This window comes from Stegostoma tigrinum, chromosome 2 (genome assembly GCF_030684315.1).
Source record: "Stegostoma tigrinum isolate sSteTig4 chromosome 2, sSteTig4.hap1, whole genome shotgun sequence".
In the NCBI taxonomy this organism is placed as follows: domain Eukaryota; kingdom Metazoa; phylum Chordata; class Chondrichthyes; order Orectolobiformes; family Stegostomatidae; genus Stegostoma; species Stegostoma tigrinum.
The window spans coordinates 160,073,470-160,089,970 of record NC_081355.1 but is presented as its reverse complement, the minus strand read 5'-3'; the positions used below and the strand labels follow the sequence as shown (position 1 = coordinate 160,089,970).

Sequence of the window (16,501 nt, the reverse complement as noted above, 5' to 3'; positions counted from 1 at the left end):
AGGGGGTGACCTGAAAGAAGTTTATAAGATTGTGAATGGCTTGGATAGAGTGGAAAGTATGAGGCGTTCTCCCAGGGTGGAGGGATCAGTAACTGGGGTGTACAGGCTCAAGGTGCTGGGAGGGGGGTGCTGGTGTTGGAGTTTACAAGAGATGTGTAAGGCAACATTTTCACACAAAGGGTGGTGAGTGCCTGGAACGTGCTGCCGGAGGAGAGTGGCTCGGAGGGCAGAAGGGCCTGTTCCTGTGCTGTATTGTTCTTCGTTTAAAGAAGCATAAACATTAGGCGCAGGAGTAGGCCCTTCAGCCCCTCATGCCTATACTGCTGATCAGTAAGGTATTGGCCAATCTAGGCTGTGGCTTCAACCCCACATCGCTATCTATATCTGATAGTGTTTGGTCCCATTGTCAGTTAACAACTTCTATCTGTCAAGTTCTGCCTTAAAAATACTAAAGGGTAAAAAATATGAAATTGGGGTGGTGCCGGGGCTCAGTGGTTAGCACTGCAGCCTCACAACGTCAGGGACCTGGGTTGGATCCCACCCTCAGGTAACTGTCTGTGCAGAGTTTGCACATTCTCCCTGTGTCTGCGTGGGTTTCCTCCCAGTGCTCCGGTTTCCTCCCACAGTCCAAAGATGTGCAGGCCAGGTGGATCGGCCATGCTAAATTGCCCATAGTGTTCAGGGGTGTGTGGGTTATAGGGGGATAGGTCTGGGTGGGATACTCCAAGGGTCGGTGTGGACTTGTTGGCAAGTGGGGGGTATGCTGTCACGCTCCTGACTTGTGCCTTGTAAATGGTGAGTCCATTTCAGACTCTGGTCACTGGCACCCCCAGGATGTTGGTAAATTGCAGGAAATACTCAGGTCCGGCGCAATGTGTGGATTGGGAGATAGGGTTACTGTTTCAGACCAGTCGCTTTGCGCTAGAACCATTCCTTAGTTGCCTCTGCTCTCTGTTGCTCTTTGAATGTCACTAGGTGTTAGAGAGACATCAGTATTTCAGTTTGTGTTTATCTCTTGTTCAGCTCCACATTGCTGCAGCGAATGGATACACAGAAGCTGCTGACCTGCTACTCGCTCACAATGCCAAAGTGAATTTAAAGGATGCTGATGGCTGGGAACCACTGCATGCTGCAGCCTGTTGGGGACAGGTCAGTGCAAAACACCCCCTCAACTGACAGCTGCCCAACATGGGAACATGGGAGAGATAATGGGAACTGCACCACTCTCATCCGCCTAGCTGAACTCGTCCTCACCCTCAATAACTTCTCTTTTGACTCCTCCCACTTTCTACAGAATAAGGGGGTGGCCATGGGCACCCGCATGGGCCCCAGCTATGCCTGCCTCTTTGTAGGTTACGTGGAACAGTCCCTCTTCCGCACCTACACAGGCCCCAAACCCCACCTCTTCCTCCGGTACATTGATGACTGTATCGGCGCCGCCTCTTGCTCCCCAGGGGAGCTCAAACAGTTCATCCACTTCACCAACACCTTCCACCCCAACCTTCAGTTCACCTGGGCCATCTCCAGCACATCCCTCACCTTCCTGGACCCCTCAGTCTCCATCTCAGGCAACCAGCTTGTAACTGATGTCCATTTCAAGCCCACCGACTCCCACAGCTACCTAGAATACACCTCCTCCCACCCACCCTCCTGCAAAAATTCCATCCCCTATTCCCAATTCCTCCACCTCCGCCGCATCTGCTCCCACGATAAGATATTCCATTCCTGCACATCCCAGATGTCCAAGTTCTTCAAGGACCGCAACTTTCCCCCCACAGTTATCGAGAACGCCCTTGACCGCGTCTCCCGAATTTCCCGCAACACATCCCTCACATCCCGCCCCCGCCACAACTACCCAAAGAGGATCCCCCTCGTTCTCACACACCACCCCACCAACCTCCGGATACAACGCATCATCCTCCGACACTTCCGCCATCTACAATCCGACCCCACCACCCAAGACATTTTTCCATCCCCACCCCTGTCTGCTTTCCGGAGAGACCACTCTCTCCGTGACTCCCTTGGTCGCTCCACACTGCCCTTCAACCCCACCACACCCGGCACCTTCCCCTGCAACCGCAGGAAATGCTACACTTGCCCCCACACCTCCTCCCTCACCCCTATCCCAGGCCCCAAGATGACATTCCACATTAAGCAGATGTTCACCTGCACATCTGCCAATGTGGTATACTGCATCCACTGTACCCGGTGTGGCTTCCTCTACATTGGGGAAACCAAGCGGAGGCTTGGAGACCGCTTTGCAGAACACCTCCGCTCAGTTCGCAACAAACAACTGCGCCTCCCAGTCACAAACCATTTCCACTCCCCCTGCCATTCTTTAGATGACATGTCCATCATGGGCCTCCTGCAGTGCCACAATGATGCCACCCGAAGGTTGCAGGAACAGCAACTCCTATTCCGCCTGGGAACCCTGCAGCCTAATGGTATCAACGTGAAGTTCACCAGTTTCAAAATCTCCCATTCCCCAACTGCATCCCTAAACCAGCCCAGTTCGTCCCCTCCCCCCACTGCACCACACAACCAGCCCAGCTTTTCCCCTCCACCCACCGCATCCCAAAACCAGTCCAACCTGTACCTGCCTCCCTAACCTGTTCTTCCTCTCACCCATCCCTTCCTCCCACCCCAAGCCGCACCCCATCTACCTACTAACCTCATCCCACCTCCTTGACCTGTCCGTCTTCCCTGGACTGACCTATCCCCTCCCTACCTCCCCACCTATACTCTCTCCACCTATCTTCTTTACTCTCCATCTTCGGTCCGCCTCCCCCTCTCTCCCTATTTATTCCAGCACCCTCACCCCATCCCTCTCTCTGATGAAGGGTCTAGGCCCGAAGGGTCTAGGCCCGAAACGTCAGCTTTTGTGCTCCTGAGATGCTGCTTGGCCTGCTGTGTTCATCCAGCCTCACATTTTGTTATATGGGAACATGGGATGTGGCAGGAGGGGTGGAGGGTGGAGTGGGGTGGTGTGGAGTGTGGTGGGGGTTGGTGGTGGTGGGGGGTGCAGGCAAAGGACACAGCTTTGTGTAGGGGCTGCTCTTGGTCAGGCTGAAGGGCCTGTCCTGGGTCAGGAGGAGGAGGAGGAGGAGGAGAGCGGGTATTGAATGCCCTGGGTCGGGGTGTTGGGTCTGAATAGAACGCATAGTGTCCATTTCCTGTTTCAGTTGTGAACTCCCGTTACTGTTGCAGGTTCATATGGTGGAGCTGTTGCTGGCTCATGGAGCCAGTCTGAATGCCCGATCCTTCCTGGACGAGACTCCAATAGGTAGGAGCCACCTCTCCACACCTGCCTTGTATACTGAGCTAGGGGAGGGGTTACATACACCTCCCCCCCCCCCCCCATGCAGCATCTCGGCATGCAATCGTACATGTGCGTGCTCTCGCACTCGCACTCACACACACGTACACACGCTCCCTCGCACGCACTCGCATGTGTGCCCCCAGACACTCACTCAAATTCATTACCGGCTCTGTGTCTATATGGATGAACGTTACAGGCCTCGAACCTGTGCTTATGGTGACAGTTAGAAATATACACGGATGCTAATGCTACACTAAGGGTAAGTGATGTCCTAATGGTATTATCTCTAGACTATTAATCCAGAAGCTCAGCTCATGTTCTTGGGGCCAGTGTTCAAATCCCACCATGGCAGATGATGGAATTTGAATTCAGTAATAATCTGGAGTTGAGAATTTAATCATGACCATGAAATTGCTGCCAATTATCACAGAAATCCATCTGGGTCACTAATGCCCTTTAGGGAAGGAAACTGCCATCCTTACCTGGTCTGGCCTACATGTGACTCCAGACCCACAGCAATGTGGCTGACTCTGAGCTACCCTCTGGGCAATGGCCCATCAAGACATTCAGTTCGGGGGCACCTAGGGACAGGCAATAAATGCTGGCAAGCCAGCGATACCCATCTCCCAGGAGTGAATTTAAAAAGCATAAGGAGTAGGCAGCTACCATTCTGAAGGAACAGGGATCAATAACCAACTGCTTCTGTTTGTTTGGACGCATTCCAACATGCCCTTGGCTGCAAAGTCTGTTTGGAAAAAATAGAACAAAATGAAGTGTTCAACATGAAAGGTGTATTTTTAAATATACTCGGCCCCTCGCAGCCTTATGCTGCTTCAGTCCTCGCAGCTGGGGTGAAGCTAGTTAAACCAGCACAAGGGAATCAAAGCCAGTCTCACTAATGTGAATCAGACTGCTTACAGGATTTAGCAGCTGGCTTAAGGGGGGAATGTGAAGTGTTTGAGAATGTGTAGCTCGGGTTTTGTCACCCCCGCTCGGTAACATTGTCAGTGTACCTCTAGTGAAGCTCTGTCCACATTCTGTCCCACTTGTTCTTTATATGCCTCAGTTTGCTCGCTTCTGTGGACTCCCCAGGATACACAAGCCAGGGGTCCCCCTCAGACCCACTGCCTCACTACCAGACACGCCAACAAACAGACTGGCCAAAGAGCTACAACAGAAACGGAAATACTCAGTGGCCAACAGAACACACTCCATCCGCACCTCCCAAGAATTCCTCAACACCGTCAAGGACACTAGAACAGAGCAGGACGAGATCATGATATCCTTCGCGGTATCAGCATTGTTTACATCCATAAGCACCAGCCCAGCCGAAGAGACAACTGCCACCCTGCCAGCCGAATCAGAAAGGCAGAAACCCCATGACACCTACAGCATCTACAAGGACAGCACCATGAAACTGCTGGATCTGTGTTTCCCAGCCCGCTTCACCTTGTTCAACAGCCGTATATTTAAACAGATCAACAGAACACCACCGAGATCCCTGATATCAGGACTGATAGCAGAAGCGGTAATGTAAAGATCAGAACGGACAGCACTCCCCACTGTCCAGCCCAAACTCTGGGTCCACTGTGTAGCTGACACCTTCGTGATTATCAAACAAACAAAACTAGCAGAAACTCACTGACACAAAAACAACCTCCTCCCTGGGACAAAATTCACCAAAGAGAACAGTGACTGACTGCCCTCTCTGGAGATAACGGGAGAACATTAGAACAAAGGGGAGCAAATACAGAAAGACCACACATACAGACCAGATACGTAATTACTCCAGCAACCAGCCCAACACTCATAGACAGAGCTGCATCAGGACGTTATTTAAACGAGGCACAGCATGCTGCTGCAACCTGGAATTGTGCCGAGCGGAGCAGGAGCACTTATACAGAGCTTTTAAAAGGAATGGATACCCAAAAAGCACAATCCACCGTTACCTCCGCGACAAACCACAACAGGAAGACATGACACGGCCAGACACACCGATTGCCCCTACCGCACATCAGGGACATATCGGGCATATACTCAGACCCAAGGCATCAGGGTAGGCCACAAACCGACAATGACCCTGTGACAGCTACTGACGAACGTAAAGGATCCCATACCCACAGCCAATAAAACTAACGTAACACACACAATACCAGGCAAGGACTGAGGGAAACATTACCCCGGCCAAACTGGGAGAAAAGTGACAACAAGTAAACATAAACATCAACCAGCCCCCACGAGGTACGACCAATTCTCACTGGTCTCGCTACACACGGTCAAAGAAGGACACCAATTCAACAGGGACAGCGCATCCACAATGGCACAGGCCAGACAGAGAGACGTCGGGAATTCCTGGAGGCCTGGCATTCCGACCGCAACTCCATCAACAAACAGATCAAAGTGGGCCCTGTGTACAAGCCAGAGAGAAACAGAAACGGACGTGATACCAACAGACCAGCAAACCGAGGCACACAAATAACAAGCAGGACAGAACACCAACACTTCACCAGGGGCGCACTGACGGTGTTACCGAGCAGGGTGACCAAACATCTGTAAGCCAACACGCCGACCGGCTCGGCCAGCACGCCTACAGCCACAGGGGGAGTATAAATACTCAGGCAAAACATTGACCTAAAAGAGCTGTAACTGTTGCATTGGCAAACACAGCAGTTGTGTTTTGTGCTTTTGGACCCTTGTAAAGTGGTAGCCATTTGTTTGTACCACAAGCAGATACTGGAAACTTGAGTAAAAAGCGAATGTGCCAGGGAAACTCAGCAAATGTGGCAGCCTGTGTGGAGAGAGAAACCGCGTTCACGTTTCAGATCTGTGACCCTTGATCAGGACAGTGACAGAGAGAGAGAGTTCTGATGAAAGGTCACTGGGCTGGAACACAAACTGCCCGGCCTGTTGAACATTTCCAGCACTTTGTGTCTCCTGTGCTAGTTGTTGTGGTTTAGAGGGCATTGCTGGTCAAGTGGACATTGATAAGCACTCATCCATGATAGTCTAATGCAGTGAGCCTAGACCATTCCCCAGCTCCGTGTGCCAGCCTCGGCACTGTTCAGTGATGTGTTTGCATTTGCAGATGTGTGTGGCGACGACGAGATCCGTAATAAGATGCTGGAACTGAAACACAAACACGATGCAATAATGAAATCACACAACAAACACAAGACTGCCTTACAGCGACGGACATCCAGTACAGGGAGCAGAGGGTGAGTGATCACCCCAGGGGATCCAGTACAGGGAGCAGAGGGTGAGTGATCACCCCAGGGGATCCGGTACAGGGAGCAGAGGGTGAGTGACCACCCCAGGGGATCCAGTACAGGGAGCAGAGGGTGAGTGATCACCCCAGGGGATCCGGTACAGGGAGCAGAGGGTGAGTGATCACCCCAGGGGATCCGGTACAGGGAGCAGAGGGTGAGTGATCACCCCAGGGGATCCGGTACAGGGAGCAGAGGGTGAGTGACCACCCCAGGGGATCCGGTACAGGGAGCAGAGGGTGAGTGATCACCCCAGGGGATCCGGTACAGGGAGCAGAGGGTGAGTGATCACCCCAGGGGATCCGGTACAGGGAGCAGAGGGTGAGTGATCACCCCAGGGGATCCGGTACAGGGAGCAGAGGGTGAGTGACCACCCCAGGGGATCCGGTACAGGGAGCAGAGGGTGAGTGATCACCCCAGGGGATCCGGTACAGGGAGCAGAGGGTGAGTGACCACCCCAGGGGATCCGGTACAGGGAGCAGAGGGTGAGTGATCACCCCAGGGGATCCGGTACAGGGAGCAGAGGGTGAGTGACCACCCCAGGGGATCCGGTACAGGGAGCAGAGGGTGAGTGATCACCCCAGGGGATCCGGTACAGGGAGCAGAGGGTGAGTGATCACCCCAGGGGATCCGGTACAGGGAGCAGAGGGTGAGTGATCACCCCAGGGGATCCGGTACAGGGAGCAGAGGGTGAGTGATCACCCCAGGGGATCCGGTACAGGGAGCAGAGGGTGAGTGATCACCCCAGGGGATCCGGTACAGGGAGCAGAGGGTGAGTGATCACCCCAGGGGATCCGGTACAGGGAGCAGAGGGTGAGTGACCACCCCAGGGGATCCGGTACAGGGAGCAGAGGGTGAGTGATCACCCCAGGGGATCCGGTACAGGGAGCAGAGGGTGAGTGACCACCCCAGGGGATCCGGTACAGGGAGCAGAGGGTGAGTGATCACCCCAGGGGATCCGGTACAGGGAGCAGAGGGTGAGTGATCACCCCAGGGGATCCGGTACAGGGAGCAGAGGGTGAGTGACCACCCCAGGTGGGATCCGGTACAGGGAGCAGAGGGTGAGTGACCACCCCAGGTGGGATCCGGTACAGGGAGCAGACGGTGTGTGACCATCTGGAGATCCAGTACAGGGAGCAGAGTGTGTGACCATTGGGGAAACCTGGTTAGTGAACCAATGGGAGTGAGTGTCGGGGATCTGGTGGTGGACACCAAAGATGAATAAGGATCTGAGGGGTCAGTACAGGAAGGAAGGGGCGGGTATCAGTCATAGAAATGCTATGCACTGACTTGGGGATCAGAAAGCGTCAGGGATCCAGTGAGGGGAGCCGATGCTGAATAATATCCTGGGTTCTTCCAAACAGGTGTGGGAATCACGTTTCACTGATATTATCCAAGGGGTCTGTCCTGCCGAGATGGGGAAGAGTTATTTATGGGAGGAATTCCCTTAGATTTCCCCCTTTCCCCCACAGTGATGTTCCTGTGATTGCTGGATGTGACAGATCAGGCAGGGGGCTGGGATCCTGCAGCTCATTCTGTTTGTCACTGTGTCCCATCACCTTGTTATTAATGTGATCAGATACTGGGTTTCTGATTCAGTTATCCAGCCATTAAACAATATTGTTCCCTCTCCCCTTCCAGTGGGAGCTCATTAGCACAGTTTGGTTGTATTTGTCCACAGGACAGTGAGGCTGATACCTCGGGGCTTTAGAAATCTCTAAATCCATGATTCCAATCAAAATTATAAATCCCTGCATGTACAAGCACTGGACCACTCCCCTCACCTAGCCCCCTCCTGGCCCCTCGCCCACGGTGTGTCCTCCCCATCGCCTGTCTCCCCCCTTGTCCACGGCCCACAGTGCCCCACCCTCCCCTCTCCCCTGTTCTTGGCTCCCAATATCCTGCTGTGCCCCCACCTCCTGCCCCTTGCCGTCATGTGGATCTCAGTCAGTGTCTGGTCTGCCAGCCAGGGGTTTGGACACTCTCTGTGCACTCAGCAGTGGTTACTAACCACAGCCCATAGCTCCCTGAACCGGTTCTGACTTGGCACCCGCCGCACCTCCACTCAGTATTGTACAGAAATCATTGCTTTGCTCTCCCGTGCCCGCCCTCTCTCTAACAGGAAGGTTGGCCGTAAAGTCAGTGTCACAGAGCGGAGCAATATGTACCTGAAGGAGCACAAAGAGGAGGCCATTGCCTGGCAGCAGGTGGGCAGCAAGGAGAGTGACCCCGAGCTGCAGGATGAAGAAGACGAGGATGCACAGACGGACTCTGAACTAAAGCAGTATGGATCGGTAAGATCATCACCACACTTTGTTAGGAGGATTGCAAAACCCAGGGAGGTACCTGATGGGAAACTCCAGGTAGAACATCTCCAGAAGCTTCACTGGCACTCAACAGGGAATGGTCAGAAAGGGAAAGAGAAGACCTCATTGGGACAGATTCTTAATTGGGTTCAGTACTCTGGGACTGGGCTCCCCATCGCTGGGCATTCAGGCTCAGGGCTCCCCATCGCTGGGCATTCAGGCTCAGGGCTCCCCATCGCTGGGCATTCAGGCTCAGGGCTCCCCATCGCTGGGCATTCAGGCTCAGGGCTCCCCATCGCTGGGCATTCAGGCTCAGGGCTCCCCATCGCTGGGCATTCAGGCTCAGGGCTCCCCATCGCTGGGCATTCAGGCTCAGGGCTCCCCATCGCTGGGCATTCAGGCTCAGGGCTCCCCATCGCTGGGCATTCAGGCTCAGGGCTCCCCATCGCTGGGCATTCAGGCTCAGGGCTCCCCATCGCTGGGCATTCAGGCTCAGGGCTCCCCATCGCTGGGCATTCAGGCTCAGGGCTCCCCATCGCTGGGCATTCAGGCTCAGGGCTCCCCATCGCTGGGCATTCAGGCTCAGGGCTCCCCATCGCTGGGCATTCAGGCTCAGGGCTCCCCATCGCTGGGCATTCAGGCTCAGGGCTCCCCATCGCTGGGCATTCAGGCTCAGGGCTCCCCATCGCTGGGTATTAGGCGCTAGCAATTGAAAGACTTCATGTACTTTGGTTTTATTATTGGTCATGTCTCAGTTGGCAGTACAGACTCTGTAACTCCCCCTCAAAATCCCTTGCAATTGTCTCCACTTCCCCCACTCTCACGGGCAGTGAGTTCTAGCTCATTACATACATTAGTAAATATTTCCTTGCATTCCTCATTACCTCCTGCTCAAAACCTGAAATGTTTCCTTGTGGCTTCAGCAGAAGCAGCCCAATTGCTCCCATACCCTCTGTCTGTTCTGGAAAGCCCTTGTCAGGTACTAATCCAATTTCCTTTCTTGTTTGTACCTGCTTCCATCACACTCTGAGGCAGTGTATTCCAAACCCTAGCCACTCTCATTGTTGTTTCTTTCACCAAAACTTTAAATCTGTACATTCTGCTTCTTCACCATTCTGTCAACAGGAACAGTTTCTCCTGCCCTGACCCCTTCTGATTCTGAAAACCTTTCTCAAATCTCCTCTTAACCTTCTGATTGCCAAGTAAAACAGCCCTGTCCTCTCCAGTCACCAGAATCCCAACTATGTGGGCCCATCAAGTTACACCAACCGTCTAAAAAACATTCTTCCTTATAACCTTAATCCACCTGTCCTATACGTCCCCAGACACTACAGGCAATTTAGCATAGCCATTCCACCTAACCTGCACATCTTTGGACAATGGGAGGAAACCCTCATTTATCCACATTGCTAAAGGCCCCAGCCTGGAACCATTCCTGTGAATCTTCTCTACATCCCCTCTGATATCCTCATATTCTTCTGAAAGAGGAGTGACCAGAGCTGAACATAGTTCTCCAGTTGGGGCTGAATTAGTGTTTGATTTTTTTAAAAAGTTTTTTGATCATTATAAGGTTGCTGTTTGTGGGATTTTACTATGTATAAACCAGCTGCCCAGTTTCCTACATTGATGACCCTTTTGAAGTGCACCAATGGCTGGGGAAGTTTTCAGGATATTGTGAGATTGTGAAAAATGAGTCTGTCTTCCTTTGAACAACACCAGCCACTGACTGCCCAAGCCTCAGTATCATGCAGCCCACAGGTTTAACATAATTTAGTTACTAGTTTGTATTTAGTAATTTAGGATTTAGTCAGTTTTCTCCGTCACTGGAGTGGCAGCATGATGATGATAATGACTAGATGATGTTCTAAAATGTCCACGGCACCACGTTGCTGTCCTGGTTTTTGCTGGTTTAGTTCCTGCCCACTTTCTGTTTCAGAGTGCAGCTGCCCAAGTGCTGAACGGTGATGAGGGTCCGAGCGAGGTGAGGTGGGCCAGTGGTGAGCTGACTCTGAGGAATGGCTGTGCAATTCCAACCAGTACTCTGGAGCAGGACGCCAGGGACCTGGACCAGAGCTCATCCTCCCAGCTGGTCAGCAGAGAGGAGCTGCCATCTGACCTGAACAAGGAGAAAGCTCACCACACACTGGCTGATCTGAAGAGACAGCGGGCAGCTGCTAAGCTCCAGAAGCAGCTTGTGCCCGAGGAGCAGTTGGCTAGAGAGTCAGCCAACAGTGTTGTGTCTCAGCCTCCCAACCCAAGCCCACCTCAACAGAACTCAATCTACTTCACTGCTGCGAGTGGTGATCCTCCACTCGTCAAATTCAAGGCTCCTGTGGAAGAGGCTCCAAGTGAGAAGTCTGGGCGATGCTGTAAAATGATGTGAGGCTTTGAGAGTCTGCAGTGGGACGGTGAGCCCCACGTAGGACGGTCTGTGATGGGAGACAAAGATCTGAATGTCTATTCCTCGGGAGCTTGGTCTCTGAGCTCCGACAACTGCTTTAGCCTGGACTGTTCTACTCTACAAATACTTTACTGTTCGGGCCAGATGGGGATTGCGGGGGGGGAGAAGAGGCTTTATTTCTACAAAAACACACCAACCCTCTCCCCATCCCCATTCCCTGTTCAACACCAGCTGCTCTTGACTGCCAGAAACAATATGGAATATCAACAAAAGCATCCCAGGATCAGAGGGGTTAGTGCCTCTGAGCATTTAGTGAAGCAAGCAGGTCTCTAACCTGTTTACATGAGCAATGCTTTCGAGGCAGCTGGCAGCGTGGGGATTAATTTCATTAATCTGCTTGTCACTGCAACACAGTCCACTCGGCCCTAACCATGCTGTTGCTGTAACCAGCCTACCCCTGTCAGTGTGTATGTGTGTGTGTGCGCGTGTGCACGCCTAGGGCACTGATTCACTGATCCAGCATTGTTTCCTGACCAGCTGGAGTTACCCATTCCCTCCACACTACATTCCGGAAAGAGATTTCACTAGCAGCCTTGATGGACCTGTGCTTTTACTGATGGGTGTCCAGCTGCTCTGCATTGGGTAGCCATCCAGATGCAAAGCTTTGTGTTGAGGCTTAATTTGCTTCAGGTTCATCAAACAGACAATCTCAGAGAGGCTGGAGGTGGCCTGGCTAGAAAATCTTAAACAGTTGCACTTTTAAGGGGCTCCTGGTTACGTAGAGTACAGTCTCCAGGCGATTTTCCCCCCCCGGCCAAACTTTCAAGAATCTGCATTGGGAGTAGATGGAATAATGTACAGAGAACATTCCTCTGTACTTAACCCCTTGCTGTCCGTGTCTCTGTGAGTGTTTGGGGGACAATGTAGAGGAAGCTTTACTCTGTATCTAACCCTGTGCAGTCCCTGTCCGGGAAGTGTTTGATGAGGAACTGTACCCAATGGAGTATTCCAGGCCCCATCCTTGATGCCTGAGAAGCACAAATGACTTTTCTTAATTATTTTCAAAGAAAGAAATGTTAATAAATGTAATATATTCCGATACAGACAGGCTTGGTGAAGCGTCTATGTTGCGGGAGCTCAGGGTGGGTTCCGCTGCTGGAGACAGTATTCATTCGCATTTTGAAAAACTGCATTTTACGTTTGAAAAAGGTGAGTGTGCTCAGGTCTTATTGCTGATGATGTAAGTATTCTGTTTCCTAACGTTTCTTCCGATATTACTACAATTACCTTGCCCAAGTCTTCAGAATATTATTGATTTCCTTGGTCAGATACACTGAGACAGGCCATTCGGCCTATTGGTGTGCTCCTGTTAACACATTCCTTTCCATTATCCAGCTTTCTCTTTGTATGCATCGTTAGTACCCATCTCAGTCCCTCCCAAAGTTACATATTCAACCCACCCTCTGGGTGAAGAGGTTTCTCCTGAATACCCAACTGGATTTATTTGTGACTCCTTTGAACATAGAATGGTACAGCACAGGATGAAGCCCACTGTCTCTGTACCAGCCACGTTGCCATTCTAAACTGTTCCCATCTCCCCGCATGTGGTCCATATCCTTTTATTCTCTGCCTGTTCATGCATCTAAATGCCTCTTAAACATTACCATTGAATCCACTTCTGTCAACTCCCCTGGCACTGCATTCCAGATAGATAACACCTTCTGCATAAAACCATAAGACCATAAGACATAGGAATGGACATAAGGCCATTCGGCCCATCAAGTCCACTCCGCCATTTAAATCATGGCTGATGGGCATTTCACCTCCACTTCCCTGCACTCTCCCCGTAGCCCTTGATTCCTTGTGAGATCGAGAATTTGTCGATCTCTGCCTTGAAGGCATCCAACGTCCCGGCCTCCACTGCACTCTGCGGCAATGAATTCCACAAGCCCACCACTCTCTGGCTGAAGAAATGTCGTCTCATTTCAGTTTTAAATTTACCCCCTCTAATTTTAAGGCTGTGCCCATGGGTCCTAGTCTCCCCGCCTAACCGAAACAACTTCCTAGCATCCACCCCTTCTAAGCCATACATTATTTTGTAAGTTTCTATTAGATCTCCCCTCAACCTTCTAAACTCTAATGAGTACAATCCCAGGATCGTTAGCCGTTCATCATACGCTAAACCTACCATTCCAGGGATCATCCGAATGAATCTCCGCTGGACACGCTCCAGGGCTAGAATGTCCTTCCTGAGGTGTGGGGCCCAAAATTGGACACAGTATTCTAAATGGGGCCTAACTAGAGCTTTATAAAGCTTTATAAAAGAAATCTTTCCTCACACATTTCCTTTAAATATTTCCCCTCTCTCCTTACACCCATGCTCCCTAGCACATATAAGGTCTAGGTGACTGAAAACAGACGAAGCTTTGTAAGAATATCAGGAAAGTAGGACCAATTTGAAACAGGGAATTAAAGAGGGCTAAAAGGTGTCATGTAATATCTTCAGCAAACAGGGTTATGGAAAATCCCAAAACCTTTTATTCGTACATGAGGAGCTAGAGAAAGGAGTGGCCCACTCAGATAAAGGAGGGAAGTTAGCGAGGAGTCAGAGAAAATGAGTGAGGTTCTTAATGAGTACGTTGTGTCGGTGTTCACAGAGGAGAGGGACATGACGGATGTTGAGGTTAGGGATAGATGTTTGATTACTCTAGGTTAAGTCAGCAGAAGGAGGGGGCAAGTGTTAGGTATTCTAAAAGGCATGAGGGTGGACAACTCCCCAGGTCTGGATGGGATCTATCCCAGGTTACTGAGGGAAGCGAGAGAGAAAATACCTGAGGCCTTAACAGATATCTTCACAGCATCCTTAGACACGGGTGAGGTCCCGGAGGACTGGAGAATTGCTAATGCTGTCCCCTTGTTTAAGAAGGGCAGCAATGATAATCCAGGTAATTATAGGCCAGTGAGCCTGATGTCAGTTTTGGGAAAGCTGCTGGAGAAGGTACTGAGGGATAGGATCTATTTACATTTGGAAGAAAATGGGCTTATCAATGATAGGCAGCATGGTTTTGTGCAGGGAAGGTCATGTCTTACCAACTTAATAGAACTCTTTGAGGATGTGACAAAGTTGATCGATGAGGGAAAGGCTGTAGATGTCATATACATGGACTTCAGTAAGGCATTTGATAAGGTTCCCCATGGTCGGTTGATGGAGAAAGTAAAGTCGCATGGGGTCCAGGGTGTGCTAGCTAGATGGATAAAAAACTGGCTGGGCAACAGGACACACAGTTGTAGTGGAAGGGAGTTTCTCAAATTGGAGACCTGTGACCAGTGGTGTTCCACAGGGATCTGTGCTGGGACCGCTGTTGTTTGTGATATATGTAAATGATCTGGAGGAAGGTGTAGGTGGTGTGATCAGCAAGTTTGCTGATGACACTAAGATTGGTGAAGTAGCAGATAGTGAAGGGGACTGTCAGAGATTACAGCAGAATACAGATAGACTGGAGAGTTGGGCAGATAAATGGCAGATGGAGTTCAATCGGGGAAAATACGAGGTGATGCATTTTGGAAGATCCAATTCAAGAGCGAACTATACAGTAAATGGAAAAGTCCTGGGGAAAATTGATGCACAGAGAAATCTGGGTGTTCAGGTCCATTGTTCCCTGAATGTGGCAATGCAGGTCAGTAAGGTGGTCAAGAAGGCATATGGCATGCTTTCCTTCATCGGACGGGGTATTGAGTACAAGAGTTGGCAGATCATGTTGCAGTTGTGTAGGACTTTGTTTCGGCCACATTTGGAGTACTGTGTACAGTTCTGGTCGCCACATTACCAAAAGGATGTGGATGCTTTGGAGAGGGTGCAGAGGAGGTTCACCACGATGTTGCCTGGTATGGAGAGTGCTAGCTATGAAGAGAGGTTGAGTAGATTAGGATTATTCTCATTAGAAAGACAGAGGTTGAGGAGGGACCTGATTGAGGTCTACAAAATCATGAGGGGTATAGACAGGGTGGATAGCAAGAAGCTTTTCCCCAGAGTGGGGTACTCAGTTACTAGTGGAATTCAAGGTGAGTGGGGAAAATTTTGAGGAGATATGCGTGGAAGGTTCTTTACGCAGAGGGTGGTGGATACCTGGAACGCGTTGCCAGTGGAGGTGGTAAAGGCGGGCACGATAGCGTCATTTAAGATGTATCTAGACAGATACATGAATGGCCAGGGAGCAGAGGGATACAGATCCTTGGAAAATAGGCGACAGGTTTAGACAGAGGATCTGGATTGGTGCAGGCTTGGAGGGCCGAAGGGCCTGTTTCTGTGCTGTAATTTTCTTTGTTCTTTTTGTTCCTAGTATTTGGCATTTCCAGCCTAAGAAAAAGAGTCCAACTGTCTACCCTATCCATGCCTCTCCTAATTTTATACACTTCTATCAGGTCACCCCTCAACCTTCGATGCTTTAGCCAAAACAATTACAAATAACAGGGGCCCCAGCACAGATCCTAGTGGGACACTACTGGTCACAGATGCCTGCTCAGAAAAATATCTCTCCACAACTACCCTCTGTCTGCTGTGACCAAGCCAATTTTGTAACTAATTTACCAACTCACTGTGGATCCCACGTGATTCAATCTTCTGGACCAACCGACCCTGAGGGACCTGGTCAAATACTTTAGTAAAGTCCATGTAGACAACATCCACTGCCGTACACTAATCAATCACATTCATCATTTCGTCAAACTCAATGAAATTTGGTAGTCAAGACCTCCCCCACATAACACCATGCTGACTGTCCTTAAGAAGTCCATTCTTTTCCAAATGTGGGTAACTCCTGTCCTTAAGAATCTTTTCCAATAATTTCCCTACCACTGATGTAAGGCACATCAGCATATAGTTACCTGGATTATTTCTGTTGCCCTTCTTAAACAAAGGAACAACATTGAGTATTCTCCAATCTTCTGGGACCTCACCAGTGGCAAAACAGGATACAAAGATCCCTGTCAAGGCCGTAGCAATCTCCATCCTTGTGTCCTTCAGTATCCTGGGTTAGATCCCATCGGGACCTGGGAACATAGGTACCTTAGATAACACAGTGAGGAGCTGGAGGAACACACCAGGCCAGGCAGCATCAGAGGAGCAGGAAAGCTGACTTTTCAGGTCAGTACCCTTCTTCGGAAATCTTAGCTACCTGATTGTTTTTCGAAACACCCAACATTTCCTCCTCCT

The 16,501-nt window shown here is 50.7% G+C and overlaps 1 protein-coding gene across 8 annotated transcripts in view; it reads left to right on the top strand.

The window, feature by feature from the left end:
* The window catches only part of ppp1r16a (protein phosphatase 1, regulatory subunit 16A), an 86,596-nt gene extending 74,213 nt beyond the window's left edge, over positions 1-12,383 (top strand). For all 8 annotated transcript variants that reach the window (XM_059640782.1, XM_059640781.1, XM_059640798.1 and 5 more), the window contains exons 7-11: positions 1,024-1,149; positions 3,208-3,283; positions 6,405-6,534; positions 8,705-8,876; positions 10,825-12,383. In XM_059640782.1, coding sequence (XP_059496765.1) covers positions 1,024-1,149; positions 3,208-3,283; positions 6,405-6,534; positions 8,705-8,876; positions 10,825-11,271 — 951 coding nt within the window. In that variant the 3' untranslated portion in view covers positions 11,272-12,383. The remainder of the gene's footprint in view (positions 1-1,023; positions 1,150-3,207; positions 3,284-6,404; positions 6,535-8,704; positions 8,877-10,824) is intronic.
* The last annotated feature ends 4,118 nt before the right edge of the window (positions 12,384-16,501 follow it).